Here is a 27,883-nt window from a genome sequence, read left to right as displayed (position 1 = left end):
ATTTATCTGTAGAGTCCATGGAATTAATATCACAATTTAAAAATTTGCATCTAAAAAAATACGCCATATCATTCAAATAGCTTAACCATTGCGGTGTGACACTCACAAGTGTCGCTGTTGTGATTTTTCATTTTTTTCGTTTTCTGCCGAGCGCAGGGAGTTGTTCGCACGTCCCTTAGTCCTGCGTGTCAGCTGATCAGGAACACAGATCTCAACATTCACCAGCATGCTGCTGAAACGGCTGGTAAACCACATAAATAAACGTTTTAACGGATCGATTATTGCGTTTTCTTACGGCTATTGCGGCATTTGATGGACAAGTGAAGGGAAATAGATCATCACAATTCCAGTGATCGCTATCCATCGTTTATTTGCGAGCATATCTATGGTATCGTCAAGGCGAGTTTTTCTTTGGTGACAATGCTGATTTACTAGGTGAGATATTCTACCTCCAAAAGGTAGGCCTACATGTTGAGTATTTTCAGAAGTTATAAAGCCTATGTATGTAGGCTCTATGATCATGTCTTGCTATCGCCAATGTTTTGGTGTTGCCACCGCAGCTGGTGTCAAAAAATACGTTTACAGGAACCTATTTTCCCGATACTGTTGTTTTTACTGTTTTATAACAAATACCAAACCTGGATTGAGTCAACCCACATAATGAATGACACCAGTAATTACCTATTTCGTATACGGTGTAGAGTACTTTGATCTTGATCAATAGTAAGTAAAGATTCAGGATGTAATCATCTTTAGTTAGAGGCAAACCACTTCGGTTTTTATAACAGATACACACATTTACAATGAATCGACCTATTAAAAAACACAGTCCTTTTGTCTCTCTATTGACTCTCGTTTTGCACTAACCCCACAAAAAAAGGTCTAATTCGGACGGCGGTGGGGTGTGCAGAAGGCAACCACTATCTGTCATCATGGACCCCTTGGGAGCCCGCTCCCGGTTTGTTGACGTCCAGACGCTACTGACCTGGGAGCAGATGCAGCCAGAGCCTTTGCTCCCTAAGCAAGAGGAGCACGACGACAGTATGGTCAGCCAGCAGTCCTTCTCCTCTCCCTTTCCCTTCAGGCCCGACATCAACAGGAAGATCGTCCTCTTGTGAGTGGAGCTTCAACCTTGATGGCTATTTAAAGTCTTTATTTATTATTCTGGCATTTACTTTTTGCTTTTCTCTTTCACTTTTCTGCATTCTCTTTCAATGGCAGAACGTTAATATATTCCTGTCTGAGTTGGACTTCCCTGATTTAATTGCTCTGCTGCCAGGTATGGGCAGAGCAGGGGTAGCAGAAACCATGCGGAGAAGACCAACTTCCAACCTTTCATTAAAAACCTTATTTGTATAGTCCTCTATCACCTTGAATGTCTCAAAGGGCTTCAGATGCCTTGATAAGATGCCAGTCTTCTTTCCTTTTAAATACTCCTTGTTCACTCAGATATAATCACAACTCATTGATTTTCCTAAAGGGAACCGGTTATCTGCTAGCTCATAACATCTTACTACAATTCTATCTTCCATACAAAACTCCTTTCCACACTTTTAGATCAAATGTGTTATTATTATAATAATAATTATTTATATCATTCTTTAATGCTTCTTGCCTTTCTCAAACAAACACATTTTCCCAAGAGCAATATTACATATGTGTTCTGTTGACTTTTTCTGTTATTTATTTTTAATGTCTGAGTAGCAGACCGTCCCAAATTCCTTTCTGTACGACTGAAAGCCATTCAAATTTTATTCAAAGCCCCATTACTAGATATTCCTAGTTCCTCAAATATTCCAACCAGATTCTATATATGTGTTCATAGCCTTTAAATGTGTGCCTTGCTGTGGTTTTGCTGCTGTTCTTTTATTCCAGTGCTTTGCCTTTGTCCTTCCCCCTTTTTGGATTGCCACAGCTCAGAGGGAATTAACAGCAGTAACCAAGGAATACATCACACACATACACTATACTGCAGATCCCAAATCTCTAGTAGATAGCTGTAGCCAAAGATGTTCAATCCTGTTGTAGAATAAAAACAGCACCTACAAATGTCCAGTTCTCTTAGGGAATTCTAAACTATTTAGATTTAGGTCATTTAATTCTTCCGCCCTAAACAGTTTTCTGGGACCAAATGAGTTATGAATAGAAACAAAGTTCTTGTGAGTCAATCGTGATATTCTCAATTGTGTTTCACAATGAATATCAGCCTGGCCTTTGCTGGGAGGCAATTCATTTCCAAATAAGGCCGCTGCCTTACGTTGTTCAATAAACTCCTGCCAATCAGACTGACCCTCCGTCGAGTGCTTGGTCCTAGTTTTCAAGGAGATAAGGCAAGACTGATTTGCACAATCAGTCAACTAGTGACATCCACATGATCTCACAAGACTGCAAGTCAAACATCAACAATTTTAATGTTTGATTACAGAAGCTCAGGAAACAAGATATGGAAGGTCTGTTGTTGTTATTATATATGATTTTCTCAAGATAACATCCACTTCAATTGTACGAAAAATGAAGGGGGAATAAAGTTAATGAGTAGACTTATCAAGTAAGAATGGAATTGGATGATCTTGTTAAGGCATAAACACACAAAGAGTGGTCTGTTAGGGCTGCACTTTTGTAACACGATCTCCTCTCTGTCTCTCATGCACGCACGCACACATGCACGCATTCACAATTTTGTCCTCGTTTTAAAGACAAAAAATGTTTGTGACCTCCAACGTCGTACATTATTGTGTATAGTTCCCCACACATCGTCCCATCAGACTAAATGTGCTATGTGCAAGTCTTTTTTTTATTATCAAAATCATAAAATATCTATAGCTTATAAGTGAGCATTCTCCTGAGACATATATGCATATCAGGTGACCCCGTGTAGGACCCATCCCCCAGGTAGCAAAGGACTGATGTTTAATATCCTTATGAGAAAGTAAATCCAGTAGTAAACATACTGTAACTGCAAGGTAGTGGGGTTGGTTTAAAAATTAAAAAAACAACAACTATTATAAAGGACTTTTTTATTACAAGCACAATGGTGCTTCGAATCAAAACATTAACATAATTACAAAAAAATATGGACTTGCAATACATAAAAACAGTACAAAAGGACTACTGACAAATGGATAGTACAAAGAGAGGACAATATACTCTCCTGTCATCGGTGACACTTTGTGTCTCACCTTATCTATTTATAACTTCCCTCTGGGGAACTCTGGTTTTTTACGGCTGTTTCAGAAGCGCTGTGCGTCATGTGACTGCATTATGCTAAGACCCCCTTGGTTCTCTGTTGAAAAGGCCTTGTTTAAGGCCGGGTCTCGTGCGTTCGATTTGAGCCCCACTTCCTCTTTTGCTACCAACCTCTTGGCATCACAGGACCCAGGGACCAGGGAGAGGAATGCACATGTTGCTAAACTCAAAGGAGATTAGCTTCTGGATCACTAAGATGTTAAGTTGTTTGAAAGAATATCGATATCAGAGCAGAAATTATTAAGTCGTTTTGCTGCTGCAAGATGTATTTAGTATTTATCCATCTGCTGATTGACTAGCATGCACAACAACCATTACTACATTAGATTAATTTATTTGATTCATATCTAAAGCCAAGCTCAAATCCAGGTGAACGGGTTGCTTCACGTTCCTTCTCTTCATATTTGTTTTGACCATTCAAGCAGTAAGCACACAATTGACAAACTCGCCCAGCATTGGTAAACTCAAAAAAACTAAAAAAGTGCTAAACTCTCAGTACACTGGCCACTGCACACAATCCCCTTCAAAAAAGCCTATGAAGGACTATTCCTCAATAGAATTTGTAAGTAACAAAACAGGAAACACTGTTGAATTCTGCCCCATCAGTTTTTGGTTTCCGGCCCAGGCCCCTTGCGATCTCCTCCAGAAGTTCTGCTATAATCTAGTGCTGGATCCCAGATGACTATTGTACTAGTCACTAGCTGATTCTGTAATCCAAAGCAACAGGGAACTGAGCTAAAGGTCATTAAGTAGAAAGTAGGGCTTACGCATTTGGTATTATCAGGCTGTGGACATTGGGGTTTGCCTTTCAGCTAGTTATTGTCTTGGCCACAATAAGATGGGATACGGTCGGCCGTTGGTTTGCAACTCACTGCCGAAAGGCACTGGGTTTGATCCTTAAAGGGGACCTATTATGCTTTTTCGACTTTTATGACCTATAAACGTTGTTATAATGATTGATAGTCATGGGTAACCATACTAAAGTGTCAAATAATGACGTACATGCATTTCAACGTATTCCCTGCTGACAGTCTGAGGTGGCTGTGCAGAGCGCTAAATACTCTGGAAAACGTTTGCGATTCACTTGTTCACATTTCCGGGAAATCATCTACGTAGATGTACTCCTGCCGTGCCCCCATATGCCTGGTCAAATCTGCCCGCGCGCGCGCTTCAAGGAAGGTAACCAATCACAACGGAGTTGGGTTGGCAGGAGGGGGGCTAGGGGGCGGAGAAGGACGAAACAGAGCATTGACAGAGAATGCTGAAAGTGCCCAGATGAGAGGAAGAGTTTCCCGAAAGTCTACATCGTTTTTTGTGTATGGTTAAACATGACTATCAAACATTATAACAACGTTTATAGGTCATAAAAGTCGAAAAAGCATAATGGGTCCCCTTTAACGTCCACAATCTTCCTACCTGTAGTCTTCCTAACTCCTAATGACATGAATCTGAATTCATTGTAGAAGGTTCAAATTCAAGTCTAACTTCTGTGTGTGTCTGTGATGTTCCCTCACAGTGTGGGCGACGTAGCGCTGCTGAACTGCACAGCAGTGGTCAACACCAGCAATGAATCTCTGAGTGACAAGAACCCCGTCTCAGACAGCGTCCTCCACCACGCTGGGCCTGAGCTTCGGGACGAGCTGCTCAAACTCAAAGGTAATCCAGGGGGGCGCTGATAGATCTAATTTGTACCTGACCAATTCTTGGTTCTAGAGCTACTGCTGATCTAGAATGGACCAGAACATGTCCTTGTTCTAGAGCTACTGCTAATCAAGAATAGACCTGATCAGTCCTTGTTCTAGATCTACTGCTAACCCTAGCCCTATGCATGTGATTTGATTAGATCAACACTAAGCTAGGTTAACTGTAGCCTGCAGCTAGGGGTTTTCCCACGTGCCCTCAGGTGTCAATTCACCAGTGATCCGCAACATCTAAGTGGATGTTGTGTAGCTGTCGCATCTTTTGATTTAATCGACATGTACATGACGTGGCGCTGCAACCATGTTGCTACTTGGTGTTGCAGACCCCTTGTTGTGTTGCTTACGTGCTGCAGTCCTCCGAGCATGTACAGGCCTTTATTTCATGTCTCTCCTACCCCAAACCAATCCGCCATACCCCTCTGTTTTACACGTTCCCACGTTGAGTAGTGTGTCCCAACTTGACAATGGGTGTATCTTGTTTGGAGTAACAATGTCGAGACGATCAACCCGCATGCCAATGATAGGATGGGACACGTCCCTATTGACTTGTCTCTATATTCACTGTAGGGATAAGGGCGTATCCTAAATGACAATAGCTGAATGGATGTAATAGTAATCCACTGTTTTGTCCTCAACAGGCTGCCGTACAGGAGAGGTCAAGGTGACCAAGGGCTTTAACCTGGCGGCCTGGTTTATTATTCACACTGTGGGACCAAAATACAAGACCAAGTACCGCACGGCGGCCGAGAGCTCTCTGTTCAGCTGTTACCGGAACATACTGCAGCTGGCCCTGTAAGACCCGTCTGTCTGCCTCTATGAACTGCCTGTCTGTATGTCTGTCTGTCTGTCTTTCTGACTGTATGTATAACTTGCATCTCTGTATGTCTGTTTGTATGACCTGCCTGTCTATCTGTCTGCCTGTCTGTAAAATCCATCTGCTTGTCTGTTTGTCTGTCTGTTAGTCATTCACTTGTGTGTGTGAAGTAAGACAAATGACTATGGTCAGCTTTTTGTCAAAGAAGGATGTGATACATTGTAATATTTAAATGGGAACAATACAGATCTGCATTAACCAACGCGCACATGCACGTACGCACGCAAGCAGTAACAATGCGGTTATGTCTGTCTGACAAAAGACAGGATAAAGCCAACCAGTCAAAACACTCATTATAGCTTATTCTGTTTGCAAAGCTCATTTTTTTCAAGAATGATTGGAAACGGGAAACCTTCTGAAATAAGGGAGCTCCTTTGTCCATGACTGGCTGCATTACCGCCATCTGCTGGGCTGTGCCTTGTCCCATCTATTCTAGCGTTGTTATGCCGTACGTGAATGGGCGCAAGATTAATCTTCCAGAACCTAGCTGCAAATGTGAATAGTGGAAATCGCTAGAGGTGCCTGGAAGGTTATCCAAGTAATTGACCAGGAACTATTTGTGAATGGGGGCTTTAGTCTATGATTAAACTCAGTGTGTGTGTGTGTGTGTGTGTGTGTGTGTGTGTGTGTGTGTGTGTGTGTGTGTGTGTGTGTGTGTGTGTGTGTGTGTGTGTGTGTGTGTGTGTGTGTGTGTGTGTGTGTGTGTGTGTGTGTGTGTGAACAGAGAGCAGTCTATGGCCTCCGTGGGACTGTGTGTTGTCAGCACCGTGAAGCGAGGCTACCCTCTGGAGGAAGCAACACACATCGCATTCAGTAAGACACACATACAAACCGTCACACACACTACACATGTACATGTATGTTAATTAAATGATATGTTTTACAGGAATGCAATGAGCACAGCTACAAGTGTATTCAGGAATATAACTAGCGTGTAAATTAGAATGCTACGGATGTTTTCACTTTGTGTGTGTGTGTGTTTGTGTGCTATAGGGACGGTACGCAGGTTCTTAGAGAACCATGGCGAGGGCGTTGAGACGGTGGTGTTTGCAGTATCAGAAGACGAAGAGGTGGGTCAACGACCCAAGCTCCGCCTGTTCTATACCCATGATGCTTTGCCCTGCCCTCTGAATTAACACTCTGTAACATGTATTCCGTTTTCCACAGCCGGTCTACAAGAAATTGCTACCTCTATACTTCCCCCGCTCCGAGGAAGAGGAGCGGGCCAGTCTGCCCCTCGTCCCGGGCGACATCGGGAACTCTGAGGGAGAACCCATCATTCCTGAGAGACAGATCCGCATCACAGAGAAACCAGGGAACCAAGAAGGTACCAGACCAGACCTGTTCAGTCCCGATTCTAGATCTACAGCTGGTCCAGAAGGTAGCAGAACAAGTCCAGGTTGTAGATCTACAGATAGTCAAGAGGGCACCAGAAAAGGTCCTGTCCTAGATCTACTGCTGCTCTATAAGTTACAAGACCAAGTCCTGGTTGTAGCTCCCGAGATAATGATCATAAGTATTGTGCAATTACTCATTTTCTGATCTTTATGCCTGTGTATGTGTTTGATTGTGCTGTATGCATTTAATCGTTTTTATATTGTTTTGGGGCGAGATTAAACAAAGTCTGAAAAATAATTGTGTAATAAAAGCTCAACAACATATCATTTAAAAACATTTATTGATTAAGAATCTTTCACAAAAGGCAAATTCACAAAGACAATGTCTTTGTAAAGCTAAATTTATTCATAGTTATTTCAGTTACCGAAAAAACCTAAACTTTCATTGTTTGTTGCTTTGGTTACTAATATAATAACCTTGGTGTGTGGGTGTCCAGAGGAGTACGAGCAGGACAGTCTGGACCAGGACATGGCCCAGGTGGGTCAGCATGCGTTCTCCCGGATGGAGGGGGACGTGGACAAACAGCGCCGCCTCATCCTGCAGGGCAACCTATCAGACGCAGCCATGCAGAAACAGCACCAGAGGAAGTGAGTCCAACAACCTCCACCAACCAATCGCCTCACAGCATTTGGCCAGACAATGAGACAATGAGCTACGAACGTGCAAACACCACGTGTGTGTGTGTGTGTTTGTGAGATTGCACAGACTGTAACGCAAGTGTTGTACACTTCTTTGTTATTTGGATAACCGTTCTGCTGTTGGTGTTATGGCGCATAACATCTCGGGTCTCAGACGTCTCCGGTATTTCCACAATGAGACTGTAGTGGGGGCTATATCAGCCATGGTTGAGAAGGAATCGGGGGGGAAAGGAACTTTGGCTTTGACTCCCTGAAGTATATGAACCACGACATGGAGGAGAAAGGTATTGTTGGCCGTGATTCTCTCCCGCTGGAGCCTCGCTGCCCGCTGCCGAGGTGGTCCCTCGGCAGCGGGCAGCGAGGCTCCGGCGGGAGACAATCGCGGACAACAATCCCTTTCTCCTCCATGTCGCGTTTCAGTCTACTTCAGATTGATGAGGAAGTGGAAGAACCAGAGACGTCGGAGAACCCGACGCAGTCGTTTGAGATTCATAATATCGTCTGGAGGCGCACACAGCTTTTGCCCATGATAATATGTATTATATGATATAGATATATGTATAATATGATATTATTTAGATATAGAGCTCAAGGACTACCGCCGGAACACCCGGAGTGTTCTAGAATATATACAGAACACTGCCAAAGGGATGCGCCTCGCCATGCGCCTCGCCATTGAGATACATCCGCTGTAAACAGAGCGCATGGTACCGTGGCCGCAAGCTGCTCATGGCCACACCCCCACCCTCCTCCTTGACCCGCCTCTCTCCTCCTCATTTGCATTAAAGCTACAGACACCAAAACGGTGCGTTTGAGGAAAGCTTTAATTCTGCACGACGGCTGAATTTCGGGAACGTCTTCAAATACTATGTTAGGGACCCACTAATATCTTACTACTATAGCAGGACTGTCGCACCAGTTACTAAGTAACTATACTACTATATTACTAAAACAAAGAGCGAAAACATGTAAATAACACAGTATGGTGAATTATGTCAATAGTGTCTACCAGAAGACTACACTTTGTTGCTCAAATGGAATATTACTCTTCTCCTTGAGCCGCATGAAACGCCAGGACTCTGGAAGAGATGTTTAATCTCAATGATGATTATTATTTTCAACTAACCAATAGTATTTGCCTTGCATTTTAAAATGTCAATGCACTTTTCAACCCTGAATAACAGTATAAGCTATTTAATAATTGATTTGCATGCATAGGTAAACTACACTTTCAATATTATAATTACCCCTGTTACCCTAAATTTAAATTTTATAATGTAATCAAATGCTCACACACTAGCTGCTTTCAGACACACGTGTAAGTCCTGATATTCTCCTGATGGGCCGTATTTGTGAACAACATATCCGGACATTTGTACCCTGGAAATCTCCTGAATAAGTAGAATAGGTAGTATTTTCTCCGTAGGAAAGGTAAATTACCTTATATGTGAATGAGGAGTAGAAAGTCTGTATTTCACACATCACTTCCAGTGTTTCCCCCAGTAAATGTCTTAGTCAAGGTGGTCAAGGAGCGGGGGAGGGGGGGGGGGGGGGGGGGGGGGGGGCAAAAGAGCTTTTGCCCATCTGCTCCACGGGAGGTTTCTGTCCCTCCTGAGCTCGCCTTAGGACACCTGCGTTACCGTTTGACAGGTGTACCGCCCCAGTCAAACTCCCCACCTGTCACTGCTCCCTGGTTAAATTCAATTAAAAAAGCTTGATGTCACGACCATTGTTGTGAACACCGATGCATTATTGATCTTTATTTTTACACCTGATGGAAGTATGTTTTCTTTCCCTAGAAGAGTTTTCTACTTTGTTAATGCATAATAATTAAAAAAAAAAAAAAGATTTTTTTTTTTGATAATTTTTTTTATTTATTTTATATACATTGGTAGTCAAGGCGGGGCCCTATTGTCGATAAGGTGGCCGCCTTAACAACACAGTGCTGGGGGAAACACTGACTTCAGTGGGCGTGTTGATGACGCTTCTGCATGTCATTGAGTGGCCCCCTAAATGATAATCAACCTGTTGCCTTTTCGTTCGCTGAATGGTTAAAAAATATTTAAATGTTGGCACACACATATATTTGGATTGGAATATTAAAGATAACGAGATAATAATGTTTAAAGGTACATGCTGCATCTAGATATATTGGCGATCTAGAATAACCATGATTGGAAAATATGATGATAGAAAGAATCGCAAAACCCTAGAGAGAGGGTCATGAATTTTAGCGTTATCGCGATCTACCACAATACTATTTCTGTTCTCTTACTTCCTAAAAACTGTGGACGCCAGCCTTTAGTCACCGGAGTGAAAATAATAAGAACCTGACAATAACGTTTTTTTACTAAGAACTCAACAAAGCAGCGTCCTATGGAGCCCTCTCTCTCACCAATCAAAAACATTTGATGCACTCTGTTCCAGGCTTTCTGTGTCAGATGAGAAGGCCTTGCAATGAGAATAGCTAGAGAGAGAAACCAACATTTCTCACCTATAGATTATCTCAACTATGTCTTCCTATCTCCCTCCCTCCTAGTTATAACCGCTGGCTGGGGCGAGCTAGAGCAGAAGATCTGTCAGACATAGCAGCCCTGAAGGCTTTATACCAAACTGGTAAGATCTCTCCCTTCGTCTGTCACTTCTGACCTGTATATTAATCTGTACCAGTGTAATTTGCCCAACCTACCAGTAGATGGCAACCTCATTCATCTGTTTAACCATAGAAGGTTGTCAATGTGAATGTCCTGGATGTTTTTAGAAAACACCCATACCTCCATGCTAGCCAACTTCTGTATTCTGGAGCATTGTTAAGTTTGTTTGCGTGTGTGCTTGTCTATAGGAGTGGACCTGTGTGGCCGGACGGTGGTGGTAGTGATAGGCAGGAACATCCCCGTCAGCATCATTGACCTGGAGAAGGTGAGTTCCCCCTCTCCTCCCCCTAGGACCTCCGGGTTCATGCCTTGTTAGTCACTCACAAAGTCACAGATGTAAAACTAGCATTGCCTGCTCCTTCCATGGTTTATGAAAATAAACAATAAAATAAAAGTAGCTAAGAGCATAAATAGCATAAATAGCATAGTCACACTACCAGCCTAATGCTGGTGTGTTTTTATCTGCATGTCTTTATGTGTGTATCTATATGGCTTTTTCTACATGTTTGTGTGTCCAGGCGCTGCTCTACTTCATCCATGTGATGGACCATGTTGCGGTGAAGGAGTATGTGATGGTGTACTTCCACACGCTGACCGGCGAACACAACCACCTGGACACAGACTTCCTGAAGAACCTCTACGATATTGTAGATGCCAAGTAAGACCCGCCCACCATGTTAAGACCCCGCCCACAGTAAAACCACACCCATAATAAGAGCCTGCCCGCAACGTCGAAATTGACTCTGAAAAGGCACTCTAAAGTAAAATTAAAAGGGACTTTAGTTCGTGCGATTTTAAGCCCGTTTTTTGTAAGTTACGGTATTATATCGTTTTTTAGTTAGTCGGTTTTATTGTCCCCTGGGAGAAATTATTTTCCACAAAGCTATACATCACAAGGGGAAACCAGCAAGAGATTTTTCATCATTAAACACAACTATAACAGCCAGTAACACACACAAAAGTGACAGAATGCAAGAATACATAAAGCATAACAAAGCAGCACACAACAGTGATAGAAGGTAAGAATACATAAAGCATAACACACCAGCACACAATAGGGACAGACAAGAATCAGACTCCTAGTTTAGTGCTGCTATGATCTGCAGGCATCAGGCTTCAGCCAAAGCGGACCTGTGACAGTTGACCCTACAACAGGCTACCTGGGCTGCCTTACTGTGCTCCTTCAGCACCAGGAAACAGGTGGATGGTGTAGAAACCGGTTTATAGAGCAGCGCTGGGAGGGATGTCACTGCCAAAAGCAGGTGTTTGGTTCTGGCCTGTCAGAGCTCTCTGTATATGCGTGTCGAGTGTGTTCATGCACCCCGGGGTACTGTGTCTGCACCCAGAGGGCTGTACAGTGAGTGCTGTTATCTTGGCAGTGTTTTTTAGGGAAAGGGACTAAACTTAACAGACTACTTTGTTAGGGATCTAGGGCTGCTCGATTATGGAAAAAAATCATAGTAGAAATGCTAAGATGTTTAAAACATCTTGTTATGTAGTACTAAGACGTTTAAAACAAACACAAAAATAGTTTTTTTTATCCTACGTTGTGATGTAACTCTTCAGGGGTTAGTTTCCCAGCTTTCCATTTCTTACTGAGATGTTAAGCATGACTGTTTGTAATGGACCTGGATCAATGCAATAAGGGACACGTGTTCACATTAGAATGCAAAGTCAGTGTGGGTGTTTTGTAGGGGAGAGGCTTGCTCTGTTGGAAAGACAAATGATCTGCGGGGAAAAAAGAGCTGACCAGAGTCAAATATGGACATTTTGAGTATGAGAAAGAGAGACAGTTGTGCATGAGTCACAGATCCTGGGTGATAAGGGCTCACATTTGATTCACAAATATAGATCATCCCAAGATACTGCTGTGTGTGTGTGTGTGTGTGTGTGTGTGTGTGTGTGTGTGTGTGTGTGTGTGTGTGTGTGTGTGTGTGTGTGTGTGTGTGTGTGTGTGTGTGTGTGTGTGTGTGTGTGTGTGTGGTTAATGGTGTAGTTTCACGGTCATTGGGTTCGTTTGTACGGTTCGATTGTGCTTTTGGCGTGTAGCCAGTTAAGCTAACACTGTTGAAGACATACCCCAGTACAAGTCCTACTACCCGGCAGCAGTAGCTATTAATATGTAAGCAATTATGAAGTCTCATCATCCTAAGGCCTAAAAAAAAAATTTGTTTGGTTCCGGTTTCCGACCGACCCTGTCAATTTATGTGCGACCCAAAATATTTTATGAGTTTTATAAAAAATAAAAAAAATATATATATATTTTTTTTTATGTAATTACGTTTTGGTACAGCACCTCTATAATTACGTTTTGGTACAGCACCTCTTCATTCTGTACAAGGATGAGCGATTTTTCTCGTTTTTAAATGAAAACAACCTACCTATCATTCGCTGCCGCTGGAAAAAATAAAATAAAAAAATAAAATAAATTCCCTACCTACCCATGACCTCAACTGACAACCAACAGGAACCAAACTTTTTTTTTTTTTAGGCCTAACCACTTTACTACTTCAACAACACCTGTTTAGAGAAGATATCTTTGCAGGAATTCCCATGGTCCTGTGACTAATTCCAAAGTATTAAAACATTGTTGTAACGTTTCAGTAATTGAAATATAATCAAGGTTATGAATTTTGGGTTTGTCCCTGTGTGTGTGTGTGTGTGTGTGTGTGTGTGTGTGTGTGTGTGTGTGTGTGTGTGTGTGTGTGTGTGTGTGTTTGTGTGTGTGTGTGTTCACGTGTTCATCCATGTTCAGGTTTAAGAAAAACTTGAGGGCCTTCTACTTTGTCCATCCCACGTTCAGAGCCAAGGTAGGTTATTTTTCTAACTTCGCTCGGTGTTTCACTATGGGAATCGCCTTGGCGTGACCTACTGCTGGAAGCTCCAATTGCACCGACCTGTCTGTGCCACAGGGTCCCGCCCCCTGCACTTATACAGTCGACCCGCCCTCCTCAAATCATTCTCGCTTTCTTCCCGTGAGAAAGCTACTCAAGCTCCCTCAACTCATCTAGGTTAGCTTTAAACTGCTTAACTGTTCACAGACGGGCCGTCAAGGATTCCGTCGCCGAACGCAGTCGTAGGCTTTTAACCTGGTTCGGCTGAGTAATAACTTCGTAAGAAGCTATCTGTTACTACACCCGCTCGGCAGTGTCCGCATAAAGGCGAGCTGCTTCTCCGGTTACCCTGTATTTGTTTACAGGTGTCACTGGTTTACGGTGTAGCTTATCGGCTAACGCGTCAAGGCGAGCTTACCACGGCACAGTACACATTAGCTTGTTGGCTGAGCCAAAACACCCGGAGTATAACGAACGCATCACGGCGAGTGAACTCTGCGGTATGCCTTCGCCCGCCACCCCCGCCAAAGGGTCGGAGCCGAAGGCTAGGGAGGCTGTATCCCGCCTGTGCCCCGCGTCATGTGGGGCCTCCATATCAGGCCGGGACCCCCACCCCATGTGCATAGCGTGCATGGGCATTAAACACGCTCAAGCTTCGCTAGCGGACCCGCATTCATGCGCTCACTGCACATCGATGCCGGAGAAAATTCTGGAAAGGAGGCTAAGGGTGACGGTGGCTAACAACCAGGATCCCTGCCTAGCGGGTGCCCCCGCTATAGCCTCAACGAGCACCCATCAGTCCCACGCGACAACTAGCTGGGCGGACATGAGGAGGCATCCCCGCTCGTGCCCCCGCTATTCGATGATTTAATTCTCGAGGCGGAACCGGGCACTGAGGACGCAGAGGGCGACAGCGACGCCAACTTTGACCTCCTCGACATGGACGGAATTGAGGAGGAGGTGGAAGACTCCACTTTTCCGGTCCAACTGTCCAGACCCCCTAGCGCCTCTGACGCTGTACAACCGGTAGACGGTAACCTGTACGAGGTGTGCAAACGGGCCGCTGCAAAACTAGGCATTCAATGGCCTGCAGCCCCGGATGCTGAAGGGGCAGAGAGAGACCTGTACGACGGCAAGAGGCTCCCACCAGCCCAGCCGCCTTCTAAGTAGCTCTTACCAGCAGTTCCCATCTGCATGAAGGAAATGAGCCGCTACTGGTCCAGCCCATTTAAGAGCCAGCTTCCAACCAAGGGCTGTGTCATGCCAAATTTGTACCGCCTGCCAAATTTGTACCGGGCGCGTCATCCATACGTAATCCATTCCAAACCTGCCTGGCAACAGATGATCGCGTCGTCCGTTGCCTGGCAACGGACGATCGCGTCGAACGACGTGAAAGGTTCACGGACATTCGCAAACCTTCTATCTAGCGATCCGTTATCTGTATTGTGCTATTTCGTCCTTGACCTGCTTTAAACACTCAGTTTACTTGCTAAATTTGATTAAACAATTAAATACAATACAAATATAAAGTAAAAACAAGTGTTATCTAGCGATCCGTTTTCTGTATTATGTTATTTCGTCTTTGGCAACATGAGCGCGAATGTTTTCTGAAACCCGCTTTAAACACTCAGTTTACTAGCTAAATTTGATTAAACAATTCAATGCAATACAAATATAAAGTAAAAACAAGTGTTTTTACTTTATATTTGGACGACGCGATCATCTGTTGCCAGGCTGGTTTGGAATGGATACGTATGGATGACGCGCCCGGTACAAATTTGGCAGCCGGTACAAATTTGGCATGACAGCTGTTCAAAGCTGGAGATCCACGGGATGGGTGAGCTGGGGCTGGCCGAACCCCCAGCTGTGGAGCCTTCAGTGGCTTACCACCTCCACCCGAACCGTCGCTCTCTCTCCGCCTCTTCAGGCATCTCCCTGCCAGGTAAGATGGACCGCTTCCACTTACCAGAGGATGTATAAATATGCAGCGCAGTCGGTATGCTCGCTCAATGCCATGACACTACTGTCTGCATATCAGGCTGAAATCTTAGAGGAAAAGGGTCGCCAACTATACTCTGGGTCACCCAACCCTGCCCTCTGGGATGAAATTTGCATCGTCAATGACCTGGTCCTACGCTCCTCACGGGGCGCAGTTCAGGGCTGTGGTCGAGTCATGGGACTCGCAGTCTCGGGTGAGAGAGCGTTGTGGCTCAGTCTCTCCGGACTGAGTGACGCGCAGAATGCCGAGGTCATGGATGCTGCATATGACCCAACCAAGGGTCTGTTTGGTCCAGCGCTGGAGAAGATGAGAGAGACCAGCACTCTCAGGAAACAGGAAGGAGAGGCCTCCGATCTCTGCCTTCCCCGAAAACAGGTTCCCCGCCCACCCCAGCCAGCGAGGTCAGGCTTTGCGGCCGCGGCGGCGGCAGCAAGGGGAAAACAAGGGGGAAACAGGCCTCAGAAAGCCTACAGACCAGCCCACGCAGCTGGCCCAGAGGCCGACCAACAGCCTAGGTCAGAGAACCCAAGGGCATGGGGCAAACACTCCTTCGCTGCTGCGGCGGCCAGGAACCGCTCTCCCCACCCCGGGGAGGGGAAGAAGAAGCGTGCGACCTAGCGATCCCAGCTTCTCTCTCTCCCCCTCCCATGAAGAATATAAAGCTTGGGGGGGTAGAGCAAAGCCCCGAGTTCCATGGTTCAGGGACCTGGATGTGTTCAAGTTCTCCAGGGGCCCTTTCTCAGTCTCTCTCGCCTCACGTTCAGGGCGAACTGAGACAGGGGCAACGATTGACACAGTGCCACCAAGCATTTTCCCAGTGCGCAGTTCACTCGTGGATCCTGTCTACGGTTTCCCAGGGTTACAGACTGCAGTTTGCTATGAAACCACCCAGATTCAACGGCGTGTTGGTTTCTATGGCCAGTGGGGATTCGGCATGAATCCTAGAGGACGAAATATCGTCCCTGCTGCGAAAACAAGCGATCAGGGCTGTCCCGAACAAGCAAGCTCAACAGGGTTTTTACTCCCGTTATTTTCTCATTCCAAAGAGAGGGAGCTCGTCCCTTCGCCCCATATTAGATCTCTGTGTGTTAAACAGACACCTGCACAAATACACGTTCAGGATGTTAACACACAAAGTGCTCTGTCGTTCAATCCGTCCAGGGGATTGGTTTGTAACGATCGATCTGTCAGACGCATATTTTCACATTGCCATCCATCCCGCACACACGAAATTTCTCCGGTTCGCTTTTCAGAACAGGGCTTACGAATACCAAGTGGTACCAAGTGGCGAATACCAAGTGGTCAAGTAGCTCGAGAAATTATCTTGTGGAGCAGCACCAGACTCCTGTCCCTTCGGACGACCCATGTACCGGGTGTCCTGAACAGAGGAGCAGATCTTATGTCCAGAGGGGAATGGACTCTTCATCCACAGGTTGTGGGACAAATATGGCGGAGATACGGCTTGGCAGCCGTAGATCTCTTCGCCTCGCTGGAAAACACTCAGTGCCCGTTGTTTTTCTCCCTCTCAGACGTAAGGGCTCCCCTAGGGGTAGATGCGCTGGCCCATCCGTGGCCAAACGTGCTGCTATATGCCTTCCCCCCTCTCAGCCTGATCTCCCCCACCCTAGCCAGGGTGAGAGAACAGAGTCTGTCGCTAATCCTGATAGCACCGCGGTGGCGATCCAAACATTGGGTGGCGGAAATAATGCAACTCCTGGCGGGTGACCCATGGCCCCTTCCCCTGCGCAGGGATCTCCTCTCCCAAGCGGGCGGGGAGATTTACCATCCGCACCCGGACCGCGTTGCGCTCTGGGCTTGGCCCGTGAGAGGTGGAACTTGAATGCGGCAGGCCTGCCTGCACAGGTCGTTGACACCATTCCGAATGCAAGGGCCCTTTCCACTCGCCGGCTCTAAAGGGGCAAGTGGCAGGTTTTTGAGGACTGGTGCGACTCGAGGCACGCCATTCCATATCAGTGTTCCGTGGTGGACCTACTGTGTTTCCTACAGGGATTATTGGAAAAGGGTAAGGCCTTTTCCACGATTAAAGTGTACTTGGCGGCCATCCCAGCTTGTCATGTTGGCTTTGGGGATAAGCCTGCAGGGCAGCATCCCTTGGTTTGTCGCTTCATGAAGGGGACGCGTCGCAAGCTCCCAGTTTCCAGGCCCCTGGTCCCTTTGTGGGATTTATCGGTGGTGCTGGATGCCCTGTCTCATAACCCTTTTGAGACGGTGGGGATGAATTTTGTGTCGCTGAAGGTTGTGTTGCTCTTAGCTTTAACCACAGCTAAGCGTGTGAGTGATTTACAGGCATTGTCTATCCGTCGTTCCTGCTTGCAGTTTGCTCCGGGGATCTCCAAGGTCTGTCTGCGGCCCAATCCGGCTTTTGTGCCTAAGGTGGTTGAGTCGACCTATAGGTGTCTCATGGTGGAACTGTCGGCTTTTCACCCGCCTCCGTTCTCCTCTGCGGAGGAGCAGAGACTCAATACATTATGCCCGGTAAGGGCCCTACATGTATATGTGAGTTGGTCAGCTGCTTTTCGGAAAGGGGATCAGCTGTTCGTGTCCTGGGCCACTCCCCATAGAGGCAAGCCTTTGTCCCGCCAGAGGCTATCCCATTGGATTGTAGAGGCTATATCTCTTGCTTATGAAAGTAGGGGCTTGCAGCCCCCCCATGGCTTGAGGGCCCACTCCACAAGGGGTATGGCTACTTCATGGGCCTTATTCAGGGGAGTGTCGGTGCATGACATTTGTGCTGCGGCGAGCTGGGCTACGCCTCACACCTTTGTTAGGTTCTATAGGCTGGATGTCTCGGGGCCTTCTGTTTCTCAAGCCGTGCTGGAGACGATCTCACCAGACTCAAAGTGATGTTTGATGCCTGGCTGAATTTGCATAGCTTCGGGAGACATATGCAATACGGGAGTGGTCTATATCTCCCATAGTGAAACACCGAGCGAAGTTAGAAAAGAACTTTGGGTTACTTAACGTAATCCCTGGTTCTTTGATAACAGAGTGAGGTGTTTCACCAACACGTCCCTCCTTGCATTTACACGGAAAGAAACCGGTATAGAATGATTTGAGGAGGGCGGGTCGACTGTATAAGTGCAGGGGGCGGGAACCTGTGGCACAGTCCGACCTGTCTGTCAAGGACAGACGTGGTGCAATTGGAGCTTCCAGTAGTAGGTCACGCCTAGGCGATTCCCATAGTGAAACACCTCACTCTGTTATCAAGGAACCAGGGATTACGTTAAGTAACCCAAAGTTCCTGTCTTCTGCTCAGAACCCCATGGTCCTAAAGCCTGCCCTTCACTCGCACAAACACGCACACACATAACCTAATGTACTCAGTAAGCATCACATACTTTACAATACGGTAAACACCACCTACTGTGCACGGTAAACTTCTTACTTTACGACACAGTAAACATAACAGACTGAATAGATCAAACGACACACTGTACAAAGTAAACATCACTTAATGTACACAGTAAACATCACATACTGTTTTACACAAACACATACTGTACACTGTAAACATGTAGCACACCATTAACATTCAAATATAAACTCTGCATTTTACATGTTTTACTCCATATTTCTCTCTTCTCTCTCTTTGGCTCTGTCCATTGCTCTATTTCCCTTTCTTGGTCTACATCTTTTCTATCTCCTGTTCACACTCACTTTCACTCTCTCACTCACTCACTCTCACTCTCATTCTCACTCTCTGTCTCTTTCACTCCGTCTCTCTCTCTTGTTCAATCTGTCTCTCGCTCCATTTCTCTCTCTTTCTGTCTCTCTCGTTCAATCTCTCTGTCTCTCTCGCTCCATCTCTCTCTCTCATGCTCTCTCTCCCCGCAGCTCTCGACCTGGTTCTTCACGTCCTTCAGTGTGTCTGGTCTGAAGGAGAAGGTTCACTATCTGGACAGTCTGCGCCAGCTGCTCACCTGCATGAGACCTGAGGAGATAGACATCCCACCCTTTGTGCTGGACTACGACGCACGGGTGAGCATTGAGGAACACTCACACGCATACATCACACACTTGGTTCCACCAAAATCGAGTGCAAAAAAACGTTAACAAGAGACAGGAGCTGCCAACTGTTTCACTATCGCTGCGTTGACAGTACGCCTGCGTGAGGGACAATAATCCCAAGATTCAGCTTTAAGGGCCGTGATTTCAGTTTGACGATATTCGCTTGCAAATCAAAATATAGCTTATAGATTTATTTTTAGATTAGTCTTGTTCTATATTGTTCGATAAGAGTATAGTATATTATATTATATATTATATTCAATATGTCACACTATTAGGTTGCTGATATTTATATTCAACAAATGTTTTACCAAAGAACAAGGACATTGTGTGTGAAGCTCGGGAAACTATTTGTGAAGCATTGTCGAATATGTACTCTTTGAAACAAGTATCTGTAATAAATCGGCTCCCTTTTCAATGAGCTATTAAATGATGATGATGATGATGATGATGATGATGATGATGATGATAATAACAACAACTTGGATTTTGATTGCGCCTTTCAAGATACCCAAGGTCGCTTAACAAAAAAGGGGAGAGGGGAAGGGGAGGTTAGGGGTCAAAGGACTTAGTGAAGAGGAATGTTTTGAGGTGTTTTTTAAACATGGGCAGGGATGGGGCAGAGCGGATGAGGAGTGATAGGTGGTTCCATATGTCCATAGTGTGGGAGCATTGGCAGAGAATGCCCTGTCTCCATTAAGATAAGGAACCAAAAAAAATACAGTTCATAATCACAGGAGATCAACGGCATAACCAAATCTATTGTATATAATTGTGTGTGTTCCGTCTGTCTGAAACAGACCAAATAAATCCAACGTCTCGAATTTGACAGGGCTATTAGAAGCAACTTAATACAATAAGTGTGTGAGTGTTGTTGTGTCCGACAAACATCACCGCACACGCAGAGTAGAGTTCTCCACTGCTATGTTGGTTATTATTCATTGGTGCACGCATCATTTATATGGCCAGTGTTGTCTCAAACTAATATGTGTGTTCATGACAAACATCGGCAGCATCCCAAAGTAAAAATTTCAACTGCGTGATTCGTCATCATGTGTTCTTTGAAATAATTGCATAATTGTATAATTGTATAATTAGACCGTGTCAATTAATTTCCATTATTATTATATCCTAACGCAGAACAATAAAAAATACCAAACTGTATTCACCTTTGGTGAATACAGTTTGGTAAGGGACATTGTGCCAAACTAGGGAGGCCTGATAACATCACTGATATGTGATTGGATACCCGTGGGATGAACATGGACTGAATAATGTTCAGCGCTCATTGATCAATCTCCCAATGGCGAGCCTCAGCCCCTGAGCCTGGCACGCCGTTCTGCGACCTTGACAATAGCGTGCGTGCGCTATGGAAACGGAGGTAGCCGTAAGCTAGTCGTGCTTTCATGTGCGGCAGCCCTTGCATGGTTTGGTTACGATGCAGGCATGCAGACGCACACACATGGGAACACACGACACGGTCACACACACTTTGCATGTATATGTGTGTATATAGGATACTGCACATAGACAGGCAGACGGACACACGGGTTCTGCAATTGAGGTCATTTCTGTATTACGTGTTCAGGAACTACTCAAACACAAAGCGCACTTATTCAAACACAAAGTAATTCATGAAGGATGAGTTGACTACCTCACCAACGACGAGGACACGAGAGCCTTTTGTGCCATCGTATGCATGTCTCACAGCCTGAAGCCGTTGACCCCATCGCTGGCTCTCAAAAACTCTTGTGGTCCTGACTGTCAGCTGGGTATCGATTCGTCTGACCAGACGCGTCACAAGCGCTCATTTTGATGCTGCTTATTCCCAAAAAAAGTTTGATCACTTGTCTAAATGATTGGGGCCAATGCCTCTCGGTCCCAAAGTTGTGATGACGTTGACTGTAAAAAGCTCAATTCTTTTATCTTCTTAATCATAATTGGATGTTTCTTTGGCCAGGAACATAAAGTGTGTGCATGTGCTTGCGGAAATCCAAATCACAATTTAAATTCACCTATTTGTCCTTTCATCCTCGGGTTCTAGTTTCTCTCCTAGTGCCCCTTTTCCACCGGCGGGTGCGTTTCGGACCCAGCATGCCTCAGCCCAGTAGTGAGGGTGTGGTATAGCCCAGCTCAGTTACAGCTCGCGTTCCTACCGTCGACAGTACCCTTATGGTAGGGCGGGTTTAAGCTGTATGCCGATAGCCGTGACAGCTACGTAAGCATCATGATCTCATAGCATCACGACATATTGTAGCCTGCTAATAAATCCAAGGAAAAAGAAGAACTCACACAATGAACAAAGAGCAACAATGTAGGATGTCCAAGAAGGACAGCAAACTTTTTCGGTTAAACTAATCTTTCGCTGTGTCCAGAAATACCTTGCGGGTACTGTGTTTGTTTGTTATTATCGCCCTGTCGCACGGAAGTGATGACTCTGTTGACCAATCAACGGACGGCGTGTGTACTTTGAACCTGCCGGCACCCCTTCAGGCGTCTCAGTACCCCAACGGAGGAGTACTGTGAGACGAGTACGGCCCCGGGCTCAATACAGCTCAGTCCGGATCACGCACACTTTTGGCGGTGGAAACACGAACGGTGCGGCACCCACAGCCTCCGGTGGAAATGCGCCACTAGAGCCTTTGCTCATCACTGGTGTGGGCATGTATTTAATCACTTAGCTTACAACTTGCTCAAGATGATTGTTCTGGGACTCTTTGAAGAGTGTGTGTGTGTGTGTGTGTGTGTGTGTGTGTGTGTGTGTGTGTGTGTGTGTGTGTGTGTGTGTGTGTGTGTGTGTGTGTGTGTGTGTGTGTGTGTGTGTGTGTGTGTGTGTTGGACTGCAGCAGAGGATATACAGAGATTGTGCATATATTTATGCCTTCTGTTGGACCCATATTGGACCTTAACTAAATTATTCATATGGAGAAATTAAATGTATCCAGAAGTATGTCATAAAGACGCCGTCGCAAAGTGCCAGGGGTTTTCAGTGCTGCTGTTTGGTTCTGCAAGCATAATCATAATGATATCTTTGTTTTGGTTTCCCTGTAAATACTTTGGAATACTATAATACATAATGGTACATGTTACTGGAAATGTTATATACTGCTAGCCCTCAGGCCTGTGCTGAAGGAACTGGGTTCTATACCAGTAGCCTGGCCCTCAGGCCTGTGCTGAAGGAACTTGGTTATACATCAATGTCCTGAACCTCAGGCCCGTGCTGAAGGAACTGGGTTCTACATCAGTGTCCTGAACCTCAGGCCTGTGCTGAAGGAACTGGGTTCTATACCAGTAGCCTGGCCCTCAGGCCTGTGCTGAAGGAACTGGGTTCTATACCAGTAGCCTGGCCCTCAGGCCTGTGCTGAAGGAACTGGGTTCTACATCAGTGTCCTGAACCTCAGGCCTGTGCTGAAGGAACTGGGTTCTACACCAGTGGCCTGAACCTCAGGCCTGTGCTGAAGGAACTGGGTTCTACACCAGTGGCCTGAACCTCAGGCCTGTGCTGAAGGAACTGGGTTCCTTCAGTTTTATACCAGTAGCCACATGGTGAGAACCAAGTGGATAAATTCAGAGATCAAAAACTTCCCCTACCAGCGACACTCTGCATCACATTAAAACCGGATGCTAATCACAATCAAGCGGGTCGGGAATAAATAGAATCATAACAGGAAAGAAAACAAATGGAAGCGCTGCATCTTTCCATTCCAGGCCTTGAGCTTAGATCTGGCCCTGCCCTCCCCACCCATCCTCATGGTAAACAAAGGCCAGACGTCAGAGTACTCCTGGATCCCTGTGCTCAGAGTGTTTTCCCCCGGCTGCATGCGTACGCTGAGATAAGATCCCTCCCGCTCTGTGAGACAGCAGCATATGGGTCCCGGAACGACCTCTGACCTTTGTTTAAAAACAGTTCGTGGAAAATGTTTCGTAACTACGACTAAATGCCTGTTATATTCATGTCCAGTTGCTCGGAGCTGTGCCCGGCTACCACAGTAACGGAAACCATGATAACTGGACGTTGGACACCTTCTGCTCGGCTGTCTGGGGGCTTCATCAAATGTCATTTGTTGGTAGCACTACAATAGGGATACATTCATTAAGTAATCCATTAATGAATATTAGTTGATGCTGTTATAAGCATTAATAAAGCATGATATAGCTTTAGATCAGGGGTAGTGGGTTAGGGTTATGTTTTTGTAATGTAGTTCTAGTTAGTAAAAGTTACTAGTTAAAACGTATCTGTTAATTAACTGTTAGTTAATTCTTATTACTGCATTATCTTATGTACCCTTATTGAAAAATGGTTACGGATCTTTTTTTTTTTAAAGCTTCTCCATTATCTTAGATTTAGTAGTTTAGGAGACTCTTTTATCCAAAGTGACTAAAGTCAGTTCCATTTCAGTAAAACACATGAATTAATTTAGAGGAACATGTTGACTTCTGTCCCGTAGCCCATCGTGCCTTCATCATTTCCATGGCAAGCCGATTTGACATAAATTCGCTAGACTGGATATGTGTTGCAGATATCTGCAATTCAGTTTGGACTAGTCAAAACTAACATTTTGGATATCCGCAACTACATTCCTCCTATCCACAATTGTCATTTCAGATATCCACAAAGACATTCCTCCTAGGAGAAATGACGTCATTTTCGCCATTCATGTCTATGGGGTTTGTCATTGCAGATATCTGCAATTCAGTTGCAGATATCCACTTTGTGAATTACGGATATCTGCAACTGAATTGTAGATATCTGTAATTCCAGTTTGAGATATCTACACTTTGATTCTGACCAGTCATAATTCCAGTTCAAGATATCTTTAATTCACCTCAATTCAAGATGTCTACATGTCCCTTTTCAGATATCTTAAATTAAGCTTTGACTAGGCGAAATTACGTTGTAGATATCTAGTTACGACTAGTCAAATGACGTTGTAGATATCTATTATCAAGTTATAGATATCTTGAAAGGAATTTTGATTAGAGATATCTAAAATTGTAGATATCTGTAACTTTCATTCCACCTAGTCAAAATCTAATTACAGATATCTTGAACTTGAGTTTTGACTAGGCAAAATGATGTTTCAGATATCTGTAATGATAAATTATAGGACCGCCTCCCGCTTTAGGCGGGAGCGGAGCAGGTCGTTGTCGTTCAAATCATCATTCACTCGTTCAATTTCATGGCATTTTCTGATGTTTTTTCAATTAGAGCCAACGCCATGACTGCTCCTTTCTCACAAAAATAAGGAAATGAACCAACTTCTTCTTTGATGGCGGCATGGGGAAATTACGTATTTCTGGATATCTAAAACGTCACGCCCAATAATTCGCACTCAAATGACGTTTGAGATATCTTTAACTTTCATTCTGCCTAGTCAAAACTGAATTACAGATATCTGCAATTGTCATTTAAGATGTGTGACGAGTTGAATGTCTTTTTCCGTGTCGTCATTGCAGATATCTGTAATTCAGTTTCGCCTAGTCAAAACTGAATTACAAATATCTCTATCTGTCGTTTCGACTAGTCACAATTACGTTACAGATATCTTGAATCAAAATTCCAACTATTCTAAATGTAATTACGACTAGTCAGAAAGAAGTTGTTGATATCTGAAATTTTAATTCCGGATAGTCAAACTTAGTTAATAAATGACAATTCGGCTTGCCATACATCTCCTCTTCTGTTGCAGGTGAACGGCCCCTACCATCAATCCCAGTCCCACACGCTGTGAGCCTCAGCCAATCAACACGCCTCAGTCGGGGGTTGGACATCACACAGAGGAGAGCATCTGAAGGTCAATACCAGCCCACAACCCAACCAACCATCACCTTAGCCAATGACAGGACTCCAAGGTCTCAAGACCTTCTTCGGTCATGTTATGAAAAAACTACTGGTGGAAGAGCTCTCAACCTGCCTGAGCCGAGAGCCATTGGGAGAGGAGAGATGGATGGCCATTTTGTGGTTGGTACCAGACTCTTCAGAAGGTTTATTCCCTCCACCAGTTCCTCCAGTCGGTGAAACACTAAAGACGACAAGATTAACTTGACTCATGAAAACTAAAGTCAAGGAGCTTGGAGCTATAGGTCAACAGCAGGTTTCTCTGTGTTGATTGACAGCTGATTTCCAGCCAATCCACTGCGGCGTTGCAGTAATAATAATATTGGCATTCATTTGCTTAAACCCTTCGGTCTATTGAGGGTTTCAGGAAAATCCCCACCTTATGAATATGATGTGTGACGGAGCGACTGTGAAAGACTACTTGCTCTTGTCTATGTCATTCCTATTTCACTTGTCCCTTTCTTTTGCGTACATTTTAACTTCACTTTCAATGCATTTGTACCAAATATGCTTGTACCGAGGCAATGTAGATGTCCTCAAGCTGTCTAATAGATGGCCTGCTCTGCTGCGGTTGTGGACGTCTAACTTGTCCAACTAGAATTTAATGTTCTGGTTTACATTCCCACCAAACCCAAGCCCTGGTTCCACTGATTTGCCTGCTGGTTGCCAAAGCATAGCTGGCAGTAATATCAGCCAATCAGGCTGGGTACGTGGAAAAACCCAAGTGGTGGCAGCTTGTAGTCTGATGGTCGTTTTTGGCATTCTTGGCATTAACCGATTGGCCCACAACTTTCCAGTGGCTGATCTGTCCAATCAGTAGAGGTGCAATGTCAACACAAAGCAGGTTTTGCTTTAGGGCACACACAATTATTTACATGAACTTACTAGGACTAAAGGACTAGCATTTTTTTCCACTGTGTGTTCTGACACGCAATGTGTTGGTGGTCAATGTCTCTCCACCTGTGATGGAAAGAGAGAGGGAGTAGAATGTGGATGTTCTCTGTCGCTAACCTGCTCGCCCCACTATATTACCGTCATCATTTGTGGTGACCAACTACCACTCCAAACCCACATACACACAAACTAGGTTAAATGTGTACACACGCACACATGGGCGCACGCATACGTGTACATTCCAACGGGGATGCCTAAAGATGGACCGAGAAACGTTAGCTGTCTGTAATGAATCAGCCCCTGCCATGTCGTAATTCACCTTTCAACTAACCCGACCCCCCTCCATCTGTTTCCTGTTCCCACGTTCTATGCTACTTTTAAAATGACGTCTTCCGAGCTGCTTTCGTCAAATCAAACCGCTTTATTAACTTGCCTCTGTAATCATCATTTCAGAACATAAAGTGATGGTTCCCCATTCAGGTGATCGTTGCCTTAATTTCAGTTGGGGGTACCCCGGCTGGTTGCCATCGACTACCCTCCCAGTTAGAGTACGGAATCTTCAACAACAATCTGTCCTGACTTTGTTCGACTGGCGATCACAAGCGTTCAAACCATGGGGACAGGAGTGCGTTCTAGAACCACATTTTCATGTTGTCATTGGTAACTCTGTTTTCAGGAAAATACAAGACTGTCTGTTCAATCAGCCTAGTCAATCACTCAACTTAATCATTAGTCATCAGCGCACACTTTACAATTCAATATTGTCATTAGATTAGAATGTATAAACAGCAAGCAAGTGTTGTTTGTTTTGCTGGAGATGCTGAAGGGTTACAACCTTAAGGAACAACTGTCTGTTCACAATACAAAGGCTATCCCGTTAAATTATCGTTTGGTTACACGTTTGATTAAAAAAGTATTTGTTTTTGTTAAATTATGAATTTTAATTCTAAGTCTTTCTGGTGAAAAAGTCCCGCTTCAGGAATGAAAAACATTGTGGAATTTGTCTTTTTGAAATGAAAGTCCTGCAAACAAGAGTATTTGTAACAGGAAGTATGACCTGAAACTTCAGGAAGTATTTACTATGAAAAAAAATCTATGAAGTATGCACTATATAATAAACAAAGTATATTTTATACATGCTACAACACACTTCAAGTCATAATGAACGGTTTGTAGTTGTAATGTTTATATTACTGGAGCCAAGGAAAAATGTTTGAACGGCCAGCAATGTCCCTTTTGTAGCAGAAGAGACTGGGCGGACCGGCCAGACCCCCCCATGAAGAAAAAATAAATTGATGAATTTTACAACTGTGTGTTTGAGCAGGTTGCCTAGTGTGTCCATTCAGTCACTATTTCCAACATCAGAGAGTGGGAAGAGATCACCCCCAGTAAGCCAAGTTACCTCAGTGAGTGAGTTGTTTTGGCAGTTGGAGTGTTAGCTACAGTCTTATATATGGGCCTGATTCACCGAGCGGCCACTTTCTGGGTGGGGGGACCTGAATGCCACTCAGCTAGCGTTTAGTACAAAGATGGAACCAAGATAGCCACTAGGTGAGTTGGGCCATACCATGGACATATAATAGAAGGGCCATACGGCTCCAGTCTACTGCAGAGGAGAAATGCCGGGAGCGTGTCTATGTTCCCCGGGTCCTATGTTTCCCGAGTGGGGAAAATATATTCAGGGTATGCAACACACAGGGACACTAATCGGTGTGCCTCTGTCCTCTTCCTATATAACAAGATGTGAGGGTAAGAATTTACAGTGTAAACTTGTTAAC

The 27,883-nt window shown here is 44.8% G+C and overlaps 1 protein-coding gene across 3 annotated transcripts; it reads left to right on the top strand.

The window, feature by feature from the left end:
• The first annotated feature begins 72 nt into the window (after positions 1-72).
• gdap2 (ganglioside induced differentiation associated protein 2) lies at positions 73-27,418 on the top strand. Of its 3 annotated transcripts, none has more exons than XM_030342943.1 (14): positions 73-244; positions 881-1,114; positions 4,763-4,902; positions 5,585-5,738; positions 6,545-6,633; positions 6,814-6,890; positions 6,988-7,147; positions 7,655-7,805; positions 10,396-10,472; positions 10,699-10,775; positions 11,029-11,168; positions 13,266-13,320; positions 19,199-19,342; positions 25,063-27,418. In XM_030342943.1, the coding sequence occupies exons 2-14, from the start codon at positions 933-935 to the stop codon at positions 25,102-25,104; spliced, it is 1,488 nt and encodes a 495-aa protein (XP_030198803.1). In that variant the 5' UTR covers positions 73-244; positions 881-932; the 3' UTR covers positions 25,105-27,418. The 3 variants fall into 3 exon arrangements, with proteins under 3 accessions (XP_030198803.1, XP_030198801.1, XP_030198802.1); XM_030342941.1 differs by having other exon boundaries at positions 172-435; XM_030342942.1 differs by having other exon boundaries at positions 172-458.
• Positions 27,419-27,883: the final 465 nt, after the last annotated feature.

Source organism: Gadus morhua, chromosome 20 (assembly GCF_902167405.1).
Source record: "Gadus morhua chromosome 20, gadMor3.0, whole genome shotgun sequence".
Taxonomy (NCBI): Eukaryota; Metazoa; Chordata; class Actinopteri; order Gadiformes; family Gadidae; genus Gadus; species Gadus morhua.
This window is presented reverse-complemented; position numbering and strand designations above follow the sequence as displayed.